Raw genomic sequence first — 19,536 nt, 5'->3', positions numbered from 1 at the left:
AGCAGACTGGCTGGTGTCTGTGTTGCTGGAGGGAGATGGAAAAGGAGGCATCTGCCTCTGTATCCCCCAGGTGCATAAGCCCCGAGGCCACTTCCACCTGAGGATAGTGTTGGCAGGGCCCACAGGTGGGTGCTGAGCTCTGTTTCACCTTGGCCCCAGGTGAGTGATGGGAGCCTGACGGTGACATCGGTCAGTCGGGAGGACAGAGGCGCCTACACCTGTCGTGCATACAGCATCCAGGGGGAGGCTGTTCATACTACTCACCTGCTTGTCCAAGGTAAGAGTGAGTTATCCAGCCTCTTTGTGCACCAGGTCTTTTTCAGGGACTTCCAGCCCCGCGGAGCTGAGGAGGGTTTTCCCAGAGCATGGTTCTAACAGCTGGGGGCAGGTGGATGTGGGCAGCCCCTGAGGAACAGGATGGGGCTTCTCCTACATACTGTGTGCTCCATGGCTGGAGCTCCCATGGTAGCCTGCTGTGTGCTGTGGCCATCACACGGGCGGCATGAGGCCCCATGCTGGGTGGATTTCTGGTTTTGTATCTGTCCAGGTAGTGTCCTGCTATGCGTCCACCTTCCCCAGGGGAGACGACCTCCCGTAGGTCTCCACCCATTAGTGATGGCATCAATAAATAAAGATAGGAATTCAATCCAAACTTCAGAGTTTTAAATAACACAGGGCATTTGTGCATTTGGTAGAGCTGGGGGCTCTATGGTCAGCACCTGGAGATGTCAATCTGCCCTGTCTGGGGCCCCAGAGTGCCCCAGAAGGGGAGGCATCTAGATGGCGGGGTCTCTTCTCTGTGCTTTGCCCATCTACCTGCTCCACCTCTGACCCACCACCTGCTGGAGGAGCTGGTGAGCGTTGGTGGCAGCTGTCCAGGCTGCCGGGGTGCTGAGGCACATGCTCTTCCTGCCTCCTTCCAACTTGGAGTGCTGAGTGGCAGCTTGGAGGAGAGCTGGCCTCTCAGGAGAGAGCCAGGTGGCAGCTTCAGCCTGTCTGCAAAGCCAGCACCAGGGACTGCTGGAATTCTACCCTCTGTTCACTCTGCTCTCCCCTACCTCCTCTCCCCTGAGTTTGCCCTTTTAACCTCTGCCTGGTAAGCAGCACAAACCTCTTGCTCCTTCAGAGGCGAGATTATTCCTTGCTCTGGACTGAAAGACGGGCCTTTCACCCTTCTGTATGCCTGCTGCTTGGGGCTCTGCTGGAGAGAAGGATGGCCAAGAAGACCCGAGTGTTTATGGGGGAGGGATTAGGTGGCTGGTTTGGGGAGCCAGAATTTATGAGGGATTTGGCATGGAGGTGGGGTATAAGTATGTACCAAGAAGGCGTCTACAGCTGGCTCAAGGGGATGCGGCACTCTGGCCATATCCAACACCATCTGCATCTCTGGGACCCATAGGGAGAGGAAGAACCTGAGCTCTGATAGCATTAGAAACGTCTCCATGACAACTGCCTGGTGTTGTGCTGCTGACTCTTGGGGCCAGTGCTGCCGTAGCTCTGTCTCAGGGTTCAGGGCACTTTTCTGAGGCATCTCAGAGCTTCCTGTGAGGCCCTGCTGCTCTTGTTCTTCCCTGCCTCCCCAGGTGAGGTCATATTTGTTTCCTGTGTCCCCAGGGCCTCCTTTCATAGTGTCCCCTCCTGAGAACATCACTGTCAACATATCCCAAGATGCTTTGCTCACCTGCCGTGCAGAGGCATATCCCGGCAACCTCACTTACACCTGGTATTGGCAAGATGAGAACGTCTACTTTCAGAAGTGAGCACCCTGCCCTGACCCCTCAGGGAGGTGCCCAGACAAGTCCCCAAGGGCAAGGCTTCTGAGAAGAGGAAGCTGCATGCTGCCTTTGGCCTCTAAGGACTTGGAGAGGGGGTAGTCGGTCCACATGTCCCACATATGAGGGCCAGTGTCTGCATACTTAAGAGGGGCCCTGGGAATGCGAGCGCACCCTGGGTCTCCTTCCTCATACATGGGAGTGAGGGGACTCATTGTTATCTTGCCTCTGGTGTTTCATGGAAGATCCTGTTTTCTCACTTGCCAACACTTTCCCTTCCATATCTCCTTGTCTCCTCATAGTGACCTGAAGCTGAGAGTTCGAATCCTGATTGATGGGACCCTGATAATATTCCGTGTGAAGCCTGAGGATGCGGGGAAGTACACCTGTGTCCCTAGCAACAGTCTGGGGCGCTCCCCCTCAGCCTCGGCCTACCTGACTGTGCAGTGTGAGTAGGGGTGAGGGAGAGCCTCGGTTGGTGGGGGTTCCAGAAGGTTCAGGCCACATTAGCCAGACTGGAGGCTGGAGGGCAGCAGACACCAAATGTTATTCAAGGTAATGTAAGGTGGAGGAATGACTGAGGCAGGAAGGAGGGACAGCTCAAGAAGAGGCCGAAACCTGGGCTGATCAATGGAGATGAAACAGGCCCTTATAGTGTGTCTTCTGTGGACCAGGACTACACGTGCTAGCTAACTCATTCCACAGCTGGGCTTTGGTTGGATTCAAGGATCGGCAGACCTTCTGAACGATTGTGCTTGCATGGAATGCTAGCCAGCACCTCTGTGCCTTGAATGAGATGCCCTCTGGTGCTTTTTTCTTCAGGTATCTGAGGGACTGTAGCTTGAACCTGTGTAGGATTAGATTTCCTGTCAGCTGTCTGCCTTCCCCTACCCTGGACAGGTGTGTGGGGTGAGGGTACGGAACCCTCTTCTGGGGTGACTTGATCCAATTCTACCAACACTCGTTCCTCCTTGCGTTTCTCTGGGGCTACCTGAGATCCAAATGAATGAGCTGCTCCTCATGCCCGAACAATCGAGGGCTTTTGTGCAATCAGAATAATTTAGTTTTCTAATCTTAAATAGTTCAGCATAGTCATTGTTTCCCCACCCCCTGACAAGCTGATAGCTGTGAGAGAGAAGGATGAGTAATGGAGATTAATTTCTTCCTTTTGATTTGCTGTTGGCCCTGTCACTCAGGCAACAAGTGCCCCATGTTGTTGTTGTAGGTGACAGGCTCTCCATCACTTGAGGGCTGGTGTGGAACTGCTCACCTCCAGGGGTGTGGAGTGGCAGGGTGAGAAGTATAACAGTCTGGAGTCAGCATTTGAACTGGGGACAAGTAGAAGAACAATTGGTAACTCCAGGAGGCGGGGCTCTTCTCCAACCGTGCTTCACAGAGCTGGGTATTTGTACTGTCTACCATTGAGTGGACGTGGTAGTGAAGCCAGGCGAGCCCCATCGAACTCCTAACCTCTCATTCTCATCGTTTTCTTTTCTGTACAATACTTTTGCTGTTGGGGGCATAGGCGTAATTTCTCCACTTCTGCTCTCAGCCAATTCCAAGGATGTTCAGCATGCCGTATTATGAGTCCCATGATTTTAAGAGCTATGAGGCCCAAGAAAAGCTGTGTGATCCAACATCAGGTCTGTCCCGCCCAGACCTGCAGTAGAAAAAAACAAGTCAAGAAGCTATTTATAAGTGACTTACCATGTGCCCTAAGTTGTGCTGGATATGAAGTAGCTGAGGGAAGGAAAGATGCCACTTGGAGCAGCATCTCGGCTGGCTTATGTCACCTGGGCAAGAAGGTGGCAGTGGAGGAGGAGGGAGAGAGCCAACAGGGGGTGATCTTCAGAAGGGTGATGAGTATAACCAGGGTTGAGGCCCCATTCTCGGAGCGATGGGCCATTTGTTTTTTGAGAGAGGGGTGTGGTTTCCTGGTCTCTCTCCAGCACCATCACCCACTTACACTTGTCCTTTTTTACCTCCTTCCTGCCTTCAAAGAGAATCCGGGGGGTGAGATTTTCAGGTGGGTGAAACAAGGATCTTTATTTCTGCAAAAAGCAGTGTTCAGAGTATTTCTCATTCATAAACCCTTTGAAAACCTTGGAGAGGAAAAAAAAAAACCCTCCACCATACAAAAGTAGAAAGCTATGTCTAAATATATAACTCGGCCTGGTATTTATGTAATGCTGTTCTCTGAAGAGCTCCAAATGCTTAAAAGATACCAGCTCATTCATCCTCACTGCTTCCCTGGAAGTTCTGGATCTTTCTCCTCGGTAGTCCTCAGGGAAATTGGGGAGAATCAAAAGGTGATGACTCACTCATATGACAGGGTGTGCGGCTCTCGCTGCTGTCCCGGGAACCTGTCATCTGTTCTGTGTCCAAGGCTGATTCTGTATGCCAGCTGCACAAGTGGGAAACTGAGGCCTGGGAGACTGGGCAACCAGCAGACCAGAGAGGAGAGAAGAACCACCTGTGGTTTTATGCCTCTGCCCACCTTATGCATAGAACTGACATTCCTCTTTTGGCTTAGGATGTAGAAAGAGAAGTGCTGCTTGGTGATAGGGATTTGGGATAAGGAGCAGGTGGGGGAGGGTGTGGTCAAGTGTTGACTTTGAGGTTTGGAGCATAGTAGAGGCTGAGGAAATGGGCAGCCCACCAGTAAAGTTCATGAGTAGAAACATTTGAGGAGTGCTGCAGACTGGAGCAGGCCAGCACGTGCTTTTGAGTGCCTCCGAGCATTCAAAACAGAAGTGCTTAAGAATACTGTAGGCTGGACAGAAGAAAGAAGACTGCAGCCTGTGCTCGGTGGCCCTCTGTAAGCCCAGGAGGGCCAGGGTTTATCCATCTTATTACAGCACTTAGCACTGTGTTGAGCACTGAAGACACGCAGTGTTTACTGAATGGGTGGAGGATGTGAAAGGTGGTACCTTGGGGTGCCTGTGTGGTGGCCCAGTCCCCTGCCTGGATTTCTCCCTTCTTGACTTCTCTTGTATCTTTCTTCTCTCCTACCCCAACACTACCCCTCTGCAGACCCAGCCCGTGTCCTCAACATGCCCCCCGTAATCTATGTGCCAGTGGGAATTCATGGCTATATCCGTTGCCCTGTGGACGCAGAGCCACCGGCCACTGTGGTCAAGTGGAACAAGGATGGCCGCCCCCTGCAGGTTGAGAAGGTGCTAGAGAGATGCATGCGGGGTCCCAATGAGATGCACCCTCCTAACTCTGAGACGCTGCCTCTGGGCCTCTGGTTCCCTGCTAGGACTCCTCCACTTGCCACTAAAACCTCTGGGAAAGCAAAGAGCTGCTTCCCATGGGGGTCTGCAGTCCAGCAGGGCACTTACCAACCCCGTCCCCAGGGTAACCGGTGCTCTGTCGAAGCCTGTCCCCAGGCTGGCTAGTGGAGATGGCCCAGCCCATGTGTGGTCTGGTGGGTCTGGGACTGAATGTTCACCTTCTGACCATGGCTCACCGCTCTACTGTCTGCTCTGGCAGAATCTAGGTTGGACCTTGATGGAGGATGGCTCCATTCGAATTGAGGAGGCCACAGAGGAGGCCCTTGGCACTTACACCTGTGTGCCTTACAATACCTTGGGGACCATGGGCCAGTCTGCTCCTGCGCGGCTTGTCCTGAAGGTGAGGCGCAGGACAATGAGCAGCCTCTGTGTGGCAGGTGCCCTTAATGCCTGCCTTCACAGCCTTGCCATGTTCTCCCTAGGACCCCCCGTATTTCACGGTGCTACCAGGCTGGGAGTACAGGCAGGAGGCCGGCCGGGAGCTACTTATTCCCTGTGCTGCCGCAGGGGACCCATTCCCTGTCATCACGTGGAGAAAGGTACCTCTGGGTTCTGGAGCTTCCGGGAAGCATGGTGGAGGGGAAAGACCCGATAGTGGCTCTCTTCTGAGGGGCCAAGTGCTGTGAAGTCTGGGTGACTTCCAGATGGGAGGCCTAGAAGAGGGGCCTGGAGGGGTGTAGGCTGAGTGCTCAGGCACTGCCCTCTCCATCCTCTTCTCCGACCCCTGAGTTGTTGGTGGCTTCTCTTCTCCCCTGCCCGACCTGACTCCTCCCCTGCCGCCCTGCTCCTGCCCTCCTCCTTGCCCCCTTGTTTGGCCAAGGTAGGGAAGCCCAGCAGAAGCAAGCACAACACCCTGCCTAGCGGGAGTCTCCAGTTTCGAGCCCTGAGTAAGGAGGACCACGGGGAGTGGGAGTGCATCGCTACCAACGTGGTCACCAGCATCACTGCCAGTACCCACCTGACTGTCATCGGTACGGGGCCGTGGGCAGGCGGGTGGTGCTCTGGGTGCTTGGGAGGTGTCGGCATCTTTTACAAGTTATTCCACCCTGAACCAGCAGCCTGCCACAAGCAGCCCCAGACCTCTGTGGACGCTGTGTAAGGGAGGTGACATGGGGTCTTCCCTGGATAGGTCTTTTTCTGATGAGGACAGGCAGAATGTACCCAGCAACCCCCTCTGACTCAGAAACAAGGCACATGCATGGCCAGTAGCAACTGCTCAGAGCTCTGAGGGTAGGCTCTAGAGGGAAGGCTGGAAGGCCTGGAATGAGGGGATCGAGGAGGGGTGACAGCACTGTGATCCACAGCCTGGGCCTGGCACTGAGGACGTAATTGATGTTCACATTTCCTGGGGCACCAGGCATTCTGATCCCACTTATCTGCCTGAGGTATGTGTCCCCAGGACCTCAGTGTGTACCAGTTTGCCTGCTCTTCGGGATAGCTACAGTTGTAACAAGAGCCAACACTTTTGTGGCATTTACTAGTAGTTCTAGACTCTGTACCAAGTGGTGCCTTGTCATTTACAACTTATGTAGTGGGAGCCACTGTTGCCCCAGTGGACATTCATTGAAAGCAAGGCGGGCAGGGATCAAACACCTTGCCCAGTGCCACATCACTGATGAGTGGTAGGGCCAGGCCTCAAATCCAAGTTGAAGTTCTTGATTGCTGTGCTCTGCTGCCCCTCACGTTGGTATTTGGGTGGTTATGGCTGTCTCCTGAGGCTGAAAACTTTACAGGAGAGAGGCTTTTTGGCTTGCCTGTGACCTTAATGGAGAGTGTTTCTGTGCTTGATAGGTGAGCACAGGACTTTGTCCTAGGGTGATGGAGGGTTCTGGTTTCCCATTGGCCCACATTCCTCATGCTTATGCCCTTTCCTGTTAGATGGACTGGACTGCATAGTGGGCTGGGTTTCCTTCTCCAGCCCTCCTACCCAGTAGGCTTGGGGGCCAGCTCCTCAGTGTCCCCCACCCCTAGTCACTCCATCTGGCGTGTGGCCTTTTGCTATACGCAGCAAGGTTACGGGTGCCCAGCTCAGTGGCCTCAGTTCTTTTCAGTCTGAGAGAGGTCTCCACTTGGTCTCCAGGCACCAGCCCCCATGCCCCAGGCAGTGTCCGGGTCCAGGTCTCCATGACAACTGCCAACGTGTCCTGGGAGCCAGGCTATGATGGAGGATTCGAGCAGACATTCTCAGTTTGGTACGGACCTCTGTGAGTCAGCCCTGCATGCTTTGCTCTCTGCTTCTCCCTCCCCACCCCTACTTCAGCCAGTCCCTGGGGTGGGTGGAGGTTATGAAAAGGGTATGGTTCTTCTCCAGTCCTCCAGACGATGAGCTGTGTTGACACAGTGACTGAATCCTTATGGGGGATGGGCGTGTCTAAGGGACTCTGGGCGCTCCTGTATTCCCAGCCTAGAAGGTTTGGGAAGCTGATTTGGGCTGTTGCCTGAGCTGTTACCCTCTGTTGCTCTCTCCCCAGCTTATCTCACTGCCCCCTTTTTGTGTCCTTAGTTCATTCTTCCTTTAGGTTCCTCTATCCTCTGGAGTCTGGAAGAGACTCCTAATCTTCAAGGGCATTGTGAAACCGCCCAGCTGGAAGCAATTTTTATTCTGTCCCTTCCCCAGTGGTTCCAGAAGCCAGCATGAAGGAGCACTTACCTTCTTGGCCTGGTCTCTAGCATGTGCACTTCCTCTGTAGGACTGTGTGTCTGTATTGTGTCTATATCTCTGTTATTAATTTAGCCAGATGCAGCACTTTGACATCTTTGCCCAAACCTTGGGGTAGACAGATCTCAGAGTTGCACGAATCAGGATGAAGACAGGACACATAGAAAAGGGGAAGAGAGGAGCCACAGCTGACCCACTTCCAATCACCTTAGGATCTCCCTCTCCCTACATTCCTATTACGAGCCAGGAACTGGCCACCTGAGTCATGGGTTCATCCTTGAGTGAGGAAGATGAGCCCCCTCACTTCCTCCTTCTCAGACCTGTATCACGTGGGTGGGTATTCCCCACCAGGCTCAGCCAAGGCTTAGGGAGGAGGAAACCTCATATACAGAGGGTAACTCAGTGAGAGCCCTTGATATACTTCTCAACAGCAAGGGAAGTTAAGAAGGAACCTGCTCTTTCCCGTCATGGTGATTTGGCGGATATTTCCCAGAGTTTGAATATCCTAGGCATTTTGAGTTCTGGAGAGGCAAACTGGACCTAAATGGTGAGCTTGGGGAACTCTGAGTTGCAACCAGAACACCCTCCCACCCCTTTTCTCTAGCCTTCCTGAGGCAGGGAAGGGGCGGGGTCAGGAGGTGGGGGTGCTCCTAACAACCCTGCTGGGTGCTGCGTGGCCAGGGCAGGGCGTTTAGCATAGTGAAGCTACCTTTGGGGATGCCAGATCTGGGCATAGATCGGGGTTTCCCTTGCTGCTTGAGGCTCTGCTCCATGCTGCTGCTCACCTGCATCGCTTTGTCACACTTTGCTCATTTGCTTTGGTGCCTGGGCGGGAAATGGCGGGTGCAAATGTTGGGAGATCTTCCCTCCATTCTTTCTGACTGCCTCTAACTCTCCATGTGTTGACTGAGACATTTGGCTTTTAGCTTCTTTTGCTATGCTTTCCACTGCCTCAGCTCCAACTCCTGGGCATACGTGGTAGTGAGTCTTTAACTTAGAGGGGAACCTGTGGGATTCTACTCAGTTGTAGCACAGGGCTGTGAGAGGGTTGCCTAATGTCTCAGTACACAGAACGATGGCTCCTCCCAGTGGTGATGCTGGCCATTGCACCTGTAGACTGCAGACAGGCCGTCTTCATTGGCCGTGTAGAACAAGTGTTAGTGTTCTGCACGCACCGTGTGACCTTCCCTTTCATTGTGATTTTTAACCCTTAAGGCCGTAGGGACCCTGGTCCCCTCTGTGGGGAAATCCCTGGTCATCTTTGTCATGTGCTCTGGACTTCCACAGGGGACTCAAACCTGGTTGGACTGAGTTTGTCCTCTGGGTTTCTCTAGGTCCCACTTTTGGCTGTCCCTGCGAGGGTGGGTGGCCGAGGTCACTTGGGTTCCTTCTTTAGACCTGCTATTGCTGAGTTGCTCATCATCACTTTCGTACTATGATATCTGCCTTGTTTCCAGAGTCCTCGCTTTCCCAAGGCAGAGCCACTCTTAGGGTTATGACCAGGGTGAGATTCTCCTAAAGTGCAATTGGTAATTTGACCAGTGTTTTGAGCATGACTTACACCTAAGGGTCCCTTTTAGAAGAAGAGGTACCGGCAGTGGCTGGTGACCTGGCATCGTGAGGATTGGCACAGCCAAAGTTGGGTAGGGCATCCCACCTTGGTCATTACCTCTTCCCGTCCTTGAACCTGGGAAAGCCAGGTCCACCAGCTGCCACCTCCTTGAGGACCTGGCCTGCACTCATGTGTCTCCAGTGTAACCCACCGCACCCCCTTGTCCCCGATCCTCTCTCCTTCTCTTGGCCAGGATGAAGCGGGCACAGTTTGGACCCCATGACTGGCTGTCTTTGTCAGTGCCGCCAGGACCCAGCTGGTTGCTAGCGGATGCCCTGGAGCCCGAGACAGCGTACCAGTTCAGTGTCCTGGCCCAGAATAAGCTGGGCACGAGCGCCTTCAGTGAGGTGGTCACTGTGAACACTTTAGGTGAGGGCCCGGGCTGGTGATGTCTTAAGGGTATTTCCCAGAGGTTCTGGGGTAGATAAAGGCAGTGAGGGCAGTGATGGTCCTGGCAGCTAACATTTACTGCTTACTATATGCCAGGCACCTTGCTAAATGCTTTATACAATCCTGTCGTTTGATCTCCAATAAGGATTTCTCATGTCATTCTGGGAGGTTTGTCTGGACCAAAGGGCCTCGACCAACATCGGAGCACTTTTGGGCCAGATTCCTGTTGTATCCTTAGATAGAAGGAAGAGACTTTGACTTTTATCCTTCCTGGTCAGGCCACATGTTTGCATCTTCATGTGGCTTCCCAGGGGAAATTGGGAATCCTGCGTCCTTCTGTACTCCTGCTGGTTCTCTCCTCTGGCTCCCGGCCTCATTCAGTGGCATGCGTGTAGCTGACCCTTCCTGGATCCAGTGGCTCACTCTGTCCCTTCTGGCTGCAGTTTTGTTTGTTTTCCTCTCTGGGACCAGAGAGAGCAGCTGGGAACAGGTGGCACCACTCCAGCCTGCTTTACTGCCACCAAGTGGGGCAGCAGTGACAGAGTGCTTACCCCACTAATGAGCTCCCTTGTTGGGCCTTGATTTTCCACCAGGGCTAAGAAGGGAATTGGAAGAGTGAACAGTGTGTGTGGGAAGATTTTCCTACTTCCTTAGAGGAGAACAAAAGATACATTTTGTAGTATTTTTTTAAAGATACTATCTTATTAAAAAGATAATTGCATTTAATTCTTCCTGTTCCCTGTAGTTCCCATTTGTTTCCTTTTGAGGAACTCAGTTCCCTCAGAAAAGACTTTTAGAAGTACTCTGAAAACAGGAGCATGAAGCTTTGGGCCCACTTGCCCTGCCTCCTTCCTTTGCGTCAGGAGGGCTCTTTTCTGTAACATTTTTGCCCCTGAAATGATGCATGCACTGGCATGTGGACATGTAGCCTGTCGCCTTGGGGCCATGGTTCCCCAGGGGACACATGCTGAGCCAGAAGATAGCCCTGGGCTGATGAGGATGAGGTGACCTCAGCACTCCTGTGCTGTCTCCCTTCTCTCTCCTGCCACTTCAGCATTCCCCATCACAACTCCAGAACCTCTGGTGCTGGTTACCCCACCACGGTGCCTCACAGCCAATCGGACCCAACAGGGTGTACTCCTGTCTTGGCTCCCACCTGCCAACCACAGCTTTCCTATTGACCGCTATGTCATGGAGTTTCGTGTCGGAGAACGCTGGGAGATGTTAGATGACGCCATCCCAGGCACCGATGGAGAATTCTTTGCCAAGGATCTGTCACAGGTGAGGACCTAGCTTTCCCTTGCTTCTTCTTTCCAAAATCTGAAAGTGACAGGACTCTTTCTAGAAGCACTGGAAGCTTTGAATGTCGTAACTCGGGTGTATGAGGTCTGGCCATGTACTGTGCCACACCGCTGTTCCTCTATTCTCTCAGATCTGCTACCAAGGTTTGGAATACTCTGATCCTAGTGACTGAGGTCCTGAACATTCAGGTCCAGCTCTGTGGCAGTGGGGAGTTGTACCGCCGTGAGAGGTTTCTCTAAGCGCTGACACAAGCTAGGGCAGGGCAGGGCATGAGTCCCTCACGGTAACCAGACACTGACCTCAGCTCCTTGCTAGGAGCCTAACTGGGATGGGCAAAGGATTTCTCAGAAGGACTGTCTCCTAGCTTCACCCTTTTACAATTGAGAGCCCTGGAGAATATATTATTTTTATCAGCTGACTCCCTTTAAACTTTGATGTCTCTCTAGCTGGAGAGAGGAAGCAGCTTATTTCAGGAATATAGATAATCTCATCTCTCTTTCTGTCTTTCTTCCCTGAATATTCATTTAGTACTGGGATTGGCAAATGGCGGCTCCGGAGAGCCCCTGTGTACATCTCTTCCCAACACTTTTTTCAGTGACCTCGCTTGAAATCAGCCATGGTCTGAGTGCTTACACTATGATGATTGGCAAATGCTACAAATCAGGACTTTTTTTAATAACCTGAGAGCTGGTGGTTAAACATCTCTAGTACTCACTGCTTTGGGTGCTGTGTTCTATGAGACACAGCACCTATCATTCATTGCACCTATCTATCATTGCAGGGTCAGTGGTGGGGGGGTCAGTGGTGGCGGGGTCAGTGGTGGGTCGGTGGCTGTCTCCGGTCCCTTGGCTGATAGGGTATTGTTCCTGGGGCTGTAGGACACCTGGTACGAGTTCCGGGTTTTGGCGGTCATGCAGGATCTGATCAGCGAGCCCAGCAACATTGCCGGCGTTTCCAGCACAGGTACTTTGGGGGTGGGGGTGCTCGTACAACTGTAGGGACATAGTCCCCAGAGCTCCATGGAAGTCCCTTTGTGAAATAGCTAATACTGGAAGAGAGGCCGAATTAGAAACATAGGAACATTAGAAACATGCTCTAGTTGAAACTGTGAGTTGTATTTCTTCTTCAGCCCATCAGACCCATGTTTCTTTGTTCATGATGGATGGGATTTCTCCCACGAAGAGCTGCGTTAATGACAGTTTCTATGAGATGGCCACAGAAAAAAAGTCAGCTAATATTCTCATTATAGTAGTCAAAAAGAACTTGCTTTAAGTTACTTTGCTTAAAATTTGGTTCCTCCAGTGCGATCCTCTGTAATTGGTGGGGTGGTGAGTAGGAGCAAAGAGACAACAGGTCAACAAGTATCTATTAAATGCCTATTGTAAGACTGCTTTATAATTATGGTGGTTTTATTTGGAAAATTGTTGTTTGGTGTTGTTTCCCTCCACTCCTTCCTCTCCCTGGATTTTTTTTTTTTTTCAGGCTCATTCCAAAGGCAATTCCCCAGCATTTTCTCAATTTCTCTTTCTTTTTCTTGGCCCTGGTCCCGTTTCTACACATCTTTCTCCAGCTACAGTTAGTGAAACATAGCAGGGTCCCTCCCTCCCCTTGTGGAGTGTTTCCTGGTATGGGAAGAGGTGCTTGCTTAGTGATAACGCAGTGCCACCTTCTTCATGGGTACTGCTCACACAAAGACCCCTGGGACCAATTGGCAAGGAGCTTGACCAAGCGCTGGGGTGGGCAGATATGGGGAGAGTAGGACAGGACACAAGTGGCATTAGAGCATGTGGGAGGAGTGGAATGTGACTTCTGTCTCATATATTATGCACCACGGGGCTTTTTCTCTTCCAATACACAAAGGTACCTCCTTTAGGCAGCAGAACCCAGCATACTTCTGTCTTGACTTCCCTCCAGGGAAGAGACTCAGAGAGATGGAGAAACAGGGAATAGAGCTTGCAGCAAGGCCAGGATAAAAGACTTGAGGGTTTTGTGGGCTTATCTCAGTGAACTGTTTTGTATTCAGTGGCTTTGTGTCTGGCTCCCAAAGGGAAACATACATAGTTGGATGATTCCTCGGGGTGAATGACGATGCAGCAACCTCAGCATTCCCTATAGTTAAGCCCCCATTTCCAGAAACTGTAGCCGTTACCCTTCTTCTCAGCCAATCAGCATGCTTTGGATTATTTTTATCCATTGTTATTGTTGACATAGGAATGGATTCTGGCCAAATGTATTAGAGTATATAGATTTCCCCTTTGATGAGCCTAAAGAATGGCATAACTCATATAACTATCCTTTGTATAATATGGTAGACTGGGGTCTAGTCGTGGCTCTGTCACTAACGAGCTCTCTGAATTTGGGCACAAAGTGAGCCTCGGTTCTTTACCTGCAAAACGAGGAAATTGGACCTATTAACTACATCACTGCTGGCTCTAGCATTCTGTACCTAAGATGACCAAGATGTGCTCTTCCTCCCTGTAGAAGTTGCTCAGCCTGTAGTTAAGGAGTTAGAAACGGATGGATCTGAATTGTAGAGTCATAACCGCTATCCCAGCTGTAATATTTTACCCTCAAGGAGCCTTCACATCTAGGCTCTCATTGGTGGAGATGACATGATGGATGGAGGAAAACACCTAACTAGAGTAACTGTGTGTAGTTGTGGCACTGATATGCAGTATCTGTGTAAGCGTGTCTCTCATACAGTCAGTCACAGATTTTTCACTTAGAGAATGAGAACAATAACATGTGCTCTGTCATGGGGTTAATGTGAGAATATCTGATAATGTGCATGAAAGCACTTTGTAAAAAGCACTAGATAAGTCTAGATTATTATTGAAATTATTATTCCCATAGGGGTAAGATATAAATGGTGTTTATTCTTTACCAGCTATGTGGTGACTACTTGCGTTCTGTAAACTATCCCCTCTTCTCCCTACTCCCTGCCATTCAAACCTCTTCAGTGCTAGAATTGAACATGGCACCCGAGCCTAAAATTGTCTGTACAACAGAGGCAGGGGAAACACCTGGCAACTGGGTGGGGTCCTGGGGCGGGGGGAGGGGGGAAGAGAGGACTCATACATGCTCTCTGCCCCTCCCTGCAGACATCTTCCCACAGCCAGACCTGACCGATGACGGGTTAGCTCGGCCTGTGTTGGCTGGAATTGTAGCTACCATCTGCTTCTTGGCAGCTGCCATCCTGTTTAGCACCCTGGCCGCCTGCTTTGTCAACAAGCAGCGCAAGCGTAAGCTGAAGCGCAAAAAAGGTGGGTGTGTCCCCCCCCACACACTTTCCCTGGCCCTATTTCAAAAGCTTCCCATCAGGAGAGATGGCCCACTTTCAGCATGGTCCCCCTTGAGAAGAGGGAAACTGGATCTTATGGGTAGAGCTGCCAGTGGGACTTGATTTGAAAGAGGGTGAAAGGAAGCAGGGATAGTGGGGAGAGTCTGGTGGACCAGAACTAGGGTGAAGGCAGGGCCTGGTGGTGCGTGGGCACAAGAGTCTAAAGTGGACCCAAAGCAACCAGATGTTGAAAGGAGCTGCCTCCCTCTGTGGCTCTGCTTGAGGTCCTGTTGACAGCTGGTACATGTTTCGTTGTCTCAGGCCTCAGCAGGCTCTCTCTCCCCTTGTTTCCTTCCAGACCCTCCACTCTCCATCACTCACTGCAGGAAGAGTCTGGAGTCTCCGTAAGTGCCCCTGGACCCAGGAGAACTGTGACATAGCTGTTTGTGGTGTGTAGGTGGAGGGTGGAGGGTCGGGACATGGTTTGCTTCACTCAGCCCCATGACAGTGTTTCTAAGCAGTTGACTGGTGGTGATCTGCGTGGTAATCTGAAGTTGTCCACATGGTCTTCCATTGAGGTAGCAGTAACAAGGACAATACAAATTCACAGATAACGTATTTCTCTTAGCTTTGGAGTGTATTTCTGTGTTTTTCAGGTCATTGTAACAGATTTGCCTTCTTAATATATTTTGCACAAGTTAATATTAAAATGAGCTTGCTTTTCGTGAGCAACTTGGGAGTAAAGTTGTAGGCGTGACTAGAGCATGGCCAACAAGAGGGGCAGGGCGGAATAAAAGTAGAAATGTGGGTATTCACTCAGTAAACACATCTAGACAATCGAGTTGGCCAAAGAGTTTCATGCCAAAATATGCAGCCCATCTGCAGTCTTTTTCCTTAGTCTTATCTTCCCAAGAGTTTGTGGTTGGTGTTTGTTAAGAGAACAGAAATAAGTGATGGACCAGTGTGTCCCCTGCCTCATCCCTCCTGTTCTCTTGCCTGTTCCCACAGCTTGTCCTCTGGCAAGGTGAGCCCAGAGAGCATCCGGACGCTCCGGGCCCCATCGGAGTCCTCCGATGACCAGGGCCAGCCAGCAGCCAAAAGGATGCTGAGTCCTTCCCGGGAGAAAGAACTGTCCTTGTACAAGAAGACTAAGAGGGCCATCAGCAGCAAGAAGTACAGCGTGGCCAAGGCTGAGGCTGAGGCTGAGGCCACTACGCCCATTGAGCTCATCAGCAGAGGTCCTGACGGCCGCTTTGTGATGGGTCCCTCCGAGGTGGAGCCCTCAGTGAAAGGCAGGCGCATCGAGGGCTTTCCCTTTGCAGAGGAGACGGACATGTACCCTGAGTTCCGCCAGTCTGACGAGGAGAATGAGGACCCGCTCGTGCCTGCTTCTGTGGCGGCCCTGAAGTCCCAGCTGACCCCTCTGTCATCCAGCCAGGAGTCCTACCTGCCACCACCAGCATACAGCCCTCGGTTCCAGCCCCGTGGCCTGGAGGGCCCCGGAGGCCTGGAAGGTCGGCTCCAGGCGACAGGCCAAGCCAGGCCCCCTGCTCCCCGGCCCTTCCACCACAGCCAGTATTATGGGTACCTCAGCAGCAGCAGCCCTGGGGAGGTGGAGCCGCCACCCTTCTACATGCCAGAAGTGGGCAGCCCCTTGAGCTCTGTCATGTCCTCTCCACCTCTGCATACTGAGGGGCCTTTTGGCCACCCCACCATCCCTGAGGAAAATGGCGAGAATGCTTCCAACAGCACGCTGCCCTTGACTCAGACACCCACAGGAGGGCGCTCCCCTGAGCCCTGGGGCAGGCCAGAATTCCCCTTTGGGGGACTGGAAACCCCAGCCATGATGTTCCCCCACCAGCTGCACCCCTGTGATGTAGCTGAGAGTCTGCAGCCTAAGGCCTGCCTCCCCCGAGGACTGCCCCCCACCTCCCTCCAGGTGCCCGCGGCCTATCCGGGCATCCTGTCTCTGGAAGCGCCAAAGGGTTGGGCAGGCAAGTCGCCAGGCAGAGGCCCTGTCCCAGTGCCCACCGCCGCCAAGTGGCAGGACAGACCTATGCAACCTCTGGTGAGCCAAGGGCAGCTAAGACATACCAGCCAAGGTATGGGCATACCCGTGTTGCCTTACCCCGAGCCAGCCGAGCCGGGGGGGCACGGCAGCCCCAGTACATTTGGCCTGGACACCCGGTGGTATGAACCCCGGCCCCGGCCCAGCCCCCGGCAGGCCAGGCGCGCCGAACCCAGTTTACATCAAGTGGTGCTACAGCCCTCCCGGCTCTCGCCTCTGACCCAAAGTCCCCTCAGCTCCCGCACTGGCTCCCCAGAGCTTGCTGCCCGGGCCCGGCCTCGCCCCGGCCTCCTGCAGCAGGCTGAGATGTCCGAGATCACCCTTCAACCACCGGCTGCTGTCAGTTTCTCTCGCAAGTCCACGCCATCCACGGGCTCCCCATCCCAGAGCAGCCGCAGTGGGAGCCCCAGCTACCGGCCCACCGTGGGCTTTACCACTCTGGCCACGGGCTACCCCTCCCCTCCGCCAGGCCCTGCGGGGCCTGGGGACAACCTGGATGTGTTTGGACAGACGCCTTCGACTCGAAGGATGGGGGAGGAGCTGCTTAGACCAGAGCCCCCCCCACCACAGTTATCTACTTCAGGGTGAGTGTGAGCTGGCTTCTCCTGCCCATCTTCACCTGGTCATCTTCCTGCCCCCATGCCTTACCCCACCCTCCACCCTTCCATCAACCCGAATGACAGGGCTTGTTTGGACATGCTGCAGCATCCCTTCGGGAGAGGAGTTCTGGTCTTGACGTCAGCAGGGTGTGGTTATTGAGGTGGGAGTGGGGCTTACCTGCCCAGGTACTCTGCCAGGAGCATGAGGAGCTCAGAGCTCCCGGGAGGCCCCCCAGGGTGATGGAGTGGGCACACATGGGCAAGGGGTGGGACATGGCATGTCTGGGTAGTCACCCCAGTTCCTTGTGGAGTGGAGAGCTCACCACGTCCCTGTGATCTTGGCTTTGGGGATGGTTCCAGGGTTTGCCCAGAGACCTCGCATGTAGCCTCCTTTTCTTCGCCAGCTCCCCCTTGTTTAGCAAGACTCTGAAACCTGACTTCCCTGGATCATCAGGCCAGGGGCTCCTATTCCCAAACTCCTGCCCTTAACAGCCTAGTGAGCCCCGGGCCCCTCCCACAGCCTCTCCAGAAGGCACAGCCTGGAGGCTGAGAGCCAAAGCTCAGGCTGTGAACCCCGTGCCTGGAGCCACATACCCCACCCCAACCTGTATGCCTCACAGGAAGCTGCAGACAGACAGACAGACAGACAGACAAGCTCCTGCAATCAGCCTGCCTGAGAGAGCACACTCTAAACTGTAGCAGCTGGTATTCCAGGTACCAGAGTCAGCCTGGATGCCTGTCTGTGCCTCTTTTTCTCTTGTCTTTCTTTCCCTACCTTCCTCCTTTTTCCTCTTCCTCCCCTTCCTTCTCCAGTCCGTCTTTCTTCCTTCTCCATCTTCTTTGGGTTGGCCCGACTTGCTCAGAAGAGTGTGCAATGTCTCCATAGTGCCCCCACCCCAGTCCCTCCTGCCTTCCCCCCCTCCCTTTCTTTCTCTTTCTCTCTTTTTCTCTGGTTCCGTCCTTTGGTCGCTCTTCTTGATGTGGCCGCCTGTGCTGGGGAGCAGAGAGTTCCAGAGGCTGGCCTGGTGGTAGGCAGGATGGGAGGCGGCTGAGGAGGAGGGAGCCCAGTGCCCTTCCCCTGCCCCGTTTACTCCCACCCTCTCTGGTACCTGGAAGTGCAAGCCTCATCTCCACTCCCATCCTGCTCCTGGTGGGGGCAAAAGGAGTGGGCCTCAGGAGGTGGAGGAGAGCTCTAGCTAGACGCCAGGCGTGTTGGGCGGTGGCCGTGGCCGTCGTGCCTGTGTCTGTGCAGGAGATGCTGTGTGCGCAGCCCTGTCGTCTGTGCTTTGCAGCGCTTTCATCTGCTTCGTCCCATCGTGCCGTCTGGTTCTCTGTCTCTCTCCTCTCCTTCCCCTCACCCCATTCTCTGACCTCACTTGTCGGTTCTCTGGTCCCTGTGCTCCTCCCCTCCTCCCCTCTGGGTGTGCGTGGGTGGTTCCCCCACAGCCTGTGTTGATAACTGCTTTGTTTCTGATTGATCTCAGCTATCTGGGCAGTGTTGTCGAGACAAGCCTCTCCTCAGCTCAATAGGTAAGGGAGCTCCGCGGCTGGGGTGGGGTGGGGGGTGGACAGGCGGACGGGGCTTTGGCAGGGCCATCGCTTCCTTTACAGGGGAATCCAGGCCATATCCCCTCACCCCCTCTGTGGGGGCAGCAGCCTCTGCTCCTCGATCCCCACGGCTTCTGAGTTCCCCACATCATGCTGCTCCAACAGTCCCACCAGGCCACGCTCGGGCACTGCCTAGCTGCAGCTTATCACCCCACCCTACATGTCAAGCCCTCTCCCACAGCCTCCCTGCAGTTTTCCTCACTCAGACACCTCGCCATCCTGCTGCCAACACACCTAGAGCTTCCACAGAAGCCCCTTGGGACCCTGCATGCACTCTGAGGGACCCAGAATGCCTAAGTTCCGCTTCGCATTTCTGCACCTGTGGAAACCTGTCTGGGGCCACACGGTACCCAGGAACACCCCACCCCCTTCTCTGCCCTGTTTCCCCAGCAGCCTCAGGCATAGTACCCCCTGCCCCTAACCCCCCCAAAACTGAGAACTTCAGGGTGACTGGTCCCTCACTGTCTTATTGGGTTCTTACTAATGGTCCTTTCACAGAGCACAGGATGGGGGTGTGGCCAAGGTCCTTCCCTTAACCACTGGGTCTTCCTTAGGACCAGATCACCTTTGGTTCTGTGAGGGCAAGGGCAGGGAAATGTCACCACTTCCTATGATTCTTTCATTCTGCAGCCTGTTCTTGGCTGTTTCAAGACTGAGATGTTTGCCCTCAGGTTCAAATTACTCTCAAGGTCCCCGTAGTAGCCAATTCTGACCCCTTCAGGTGACATCTATAGGGAGAGAGTCTTGGGAGGAGCTCCACAAGGAAGAGCACAGGCTTCCCCAGGCAGAAGGAAGTTGAGTTGGCAAGAGGCAAACATGGGGATGGAGCACTGCACTCCTTCCTCTGCTCTCCACCACGGTGACACATCTCCTACCTTCTTCCAGGTCTTGGGGGGGGGGTCTTGAGAACCGGGCATTTAGAGGGGTATCAAGTCTCTTAAAGAGGCTCT

The 19,536-nt window shown here is 53.4% G+C and overlaps 1 protein-coding gene across 8 annotated transcripts in view; it reads left to right on the top strand.

Moving 5' to 3' along the window:
- The window catches only part of IGSF9B (immunoglobulin superfamily member 9B), a 58,495-nt gene that overhangs the window by 18,484 nt on the left and 20,475 nt on the right, over positions 1-19,536 (top strand). For 3 of the 8 annotated variants that reach the window (XR_013992490.1, XR_013992491.1, XM_081037106.1), the window contains exons 5-19: positions 160-277; positions 1,615-1,756; positions 2,075-2,220; positions 4,806-4,948; positions 5,268-5,408; positions 5,491-5,607; positions 5,889-6,039; positions 7,149-7,272; positions 9,533-9,708; positions 10,784-11,010; positions 11,910-11,994; positions 14,133-14,294; positions 14,670-14,715; positions 15,320-16,963; positions 18,463-18,508. Coding sequence is in view for 4 of the 8 variants with exons in the window: in XM_081037106.1 (XP_080893232.1) it covers positions 160-277; positions 1,615-1,756; positions 2,075-2,220; positions 4,806-4,948; positions 5,268-5,408; positions 5,491-5,607; positions 5,889-6,039; positions 7,149-7,272; positions 9,533-9,708; positions 10,784-11,010; positions 11,910-11,994; positions 14,133-14,294; positions 14,670-14,715; positions 15,320-16,963; positions 18,463-18,508 (3,468 nt within the window). In the remaining 4 variants the exon portion in view is untranslated. Of the gene's footprint in view, positions 1-159; positions 278-1,614; positions 1,757-2,074; positions 2,221-4,805; positions 4,949-5,267; positions 5,409-5,490; positions 5,608-5,888; positions 6,040-7,148; positions 7,273-9,532; positions 9,709-10,783; positions 11,011-11,909; positions 11,995-14,132; positions 14,295-14,669; positions 14,716-15,319; positions 16,964-17,598; positions 18,509-19,536 lie in introns of all 8 variants that reach the window. The other 5 variants (XM_081037105.1, XM_081037103.1, XR_013992492.1 and 2 more) reach the window with 4 other exon arrangements.

Source organism: Rhinolophus hipposideros, assembly GCF_964194185.1.
Source record: "Rhinolophus hipposideros genome assembly, chromosome: 24".
In the NCBI taxonomy this organism is placed as follows: domain Eukaryota; kingdom Metazoa; phylum Chordata; class Mammalia; order Chiroptera; family Rhinolophidae; genus Rhinolophus; species Rhinolophus hipposideros.
The sequence above is the reverse complement of the archived record's forward strand: the minus strand, read 5'-3'. Positions and strand labels throughout refer to the sequence as shown.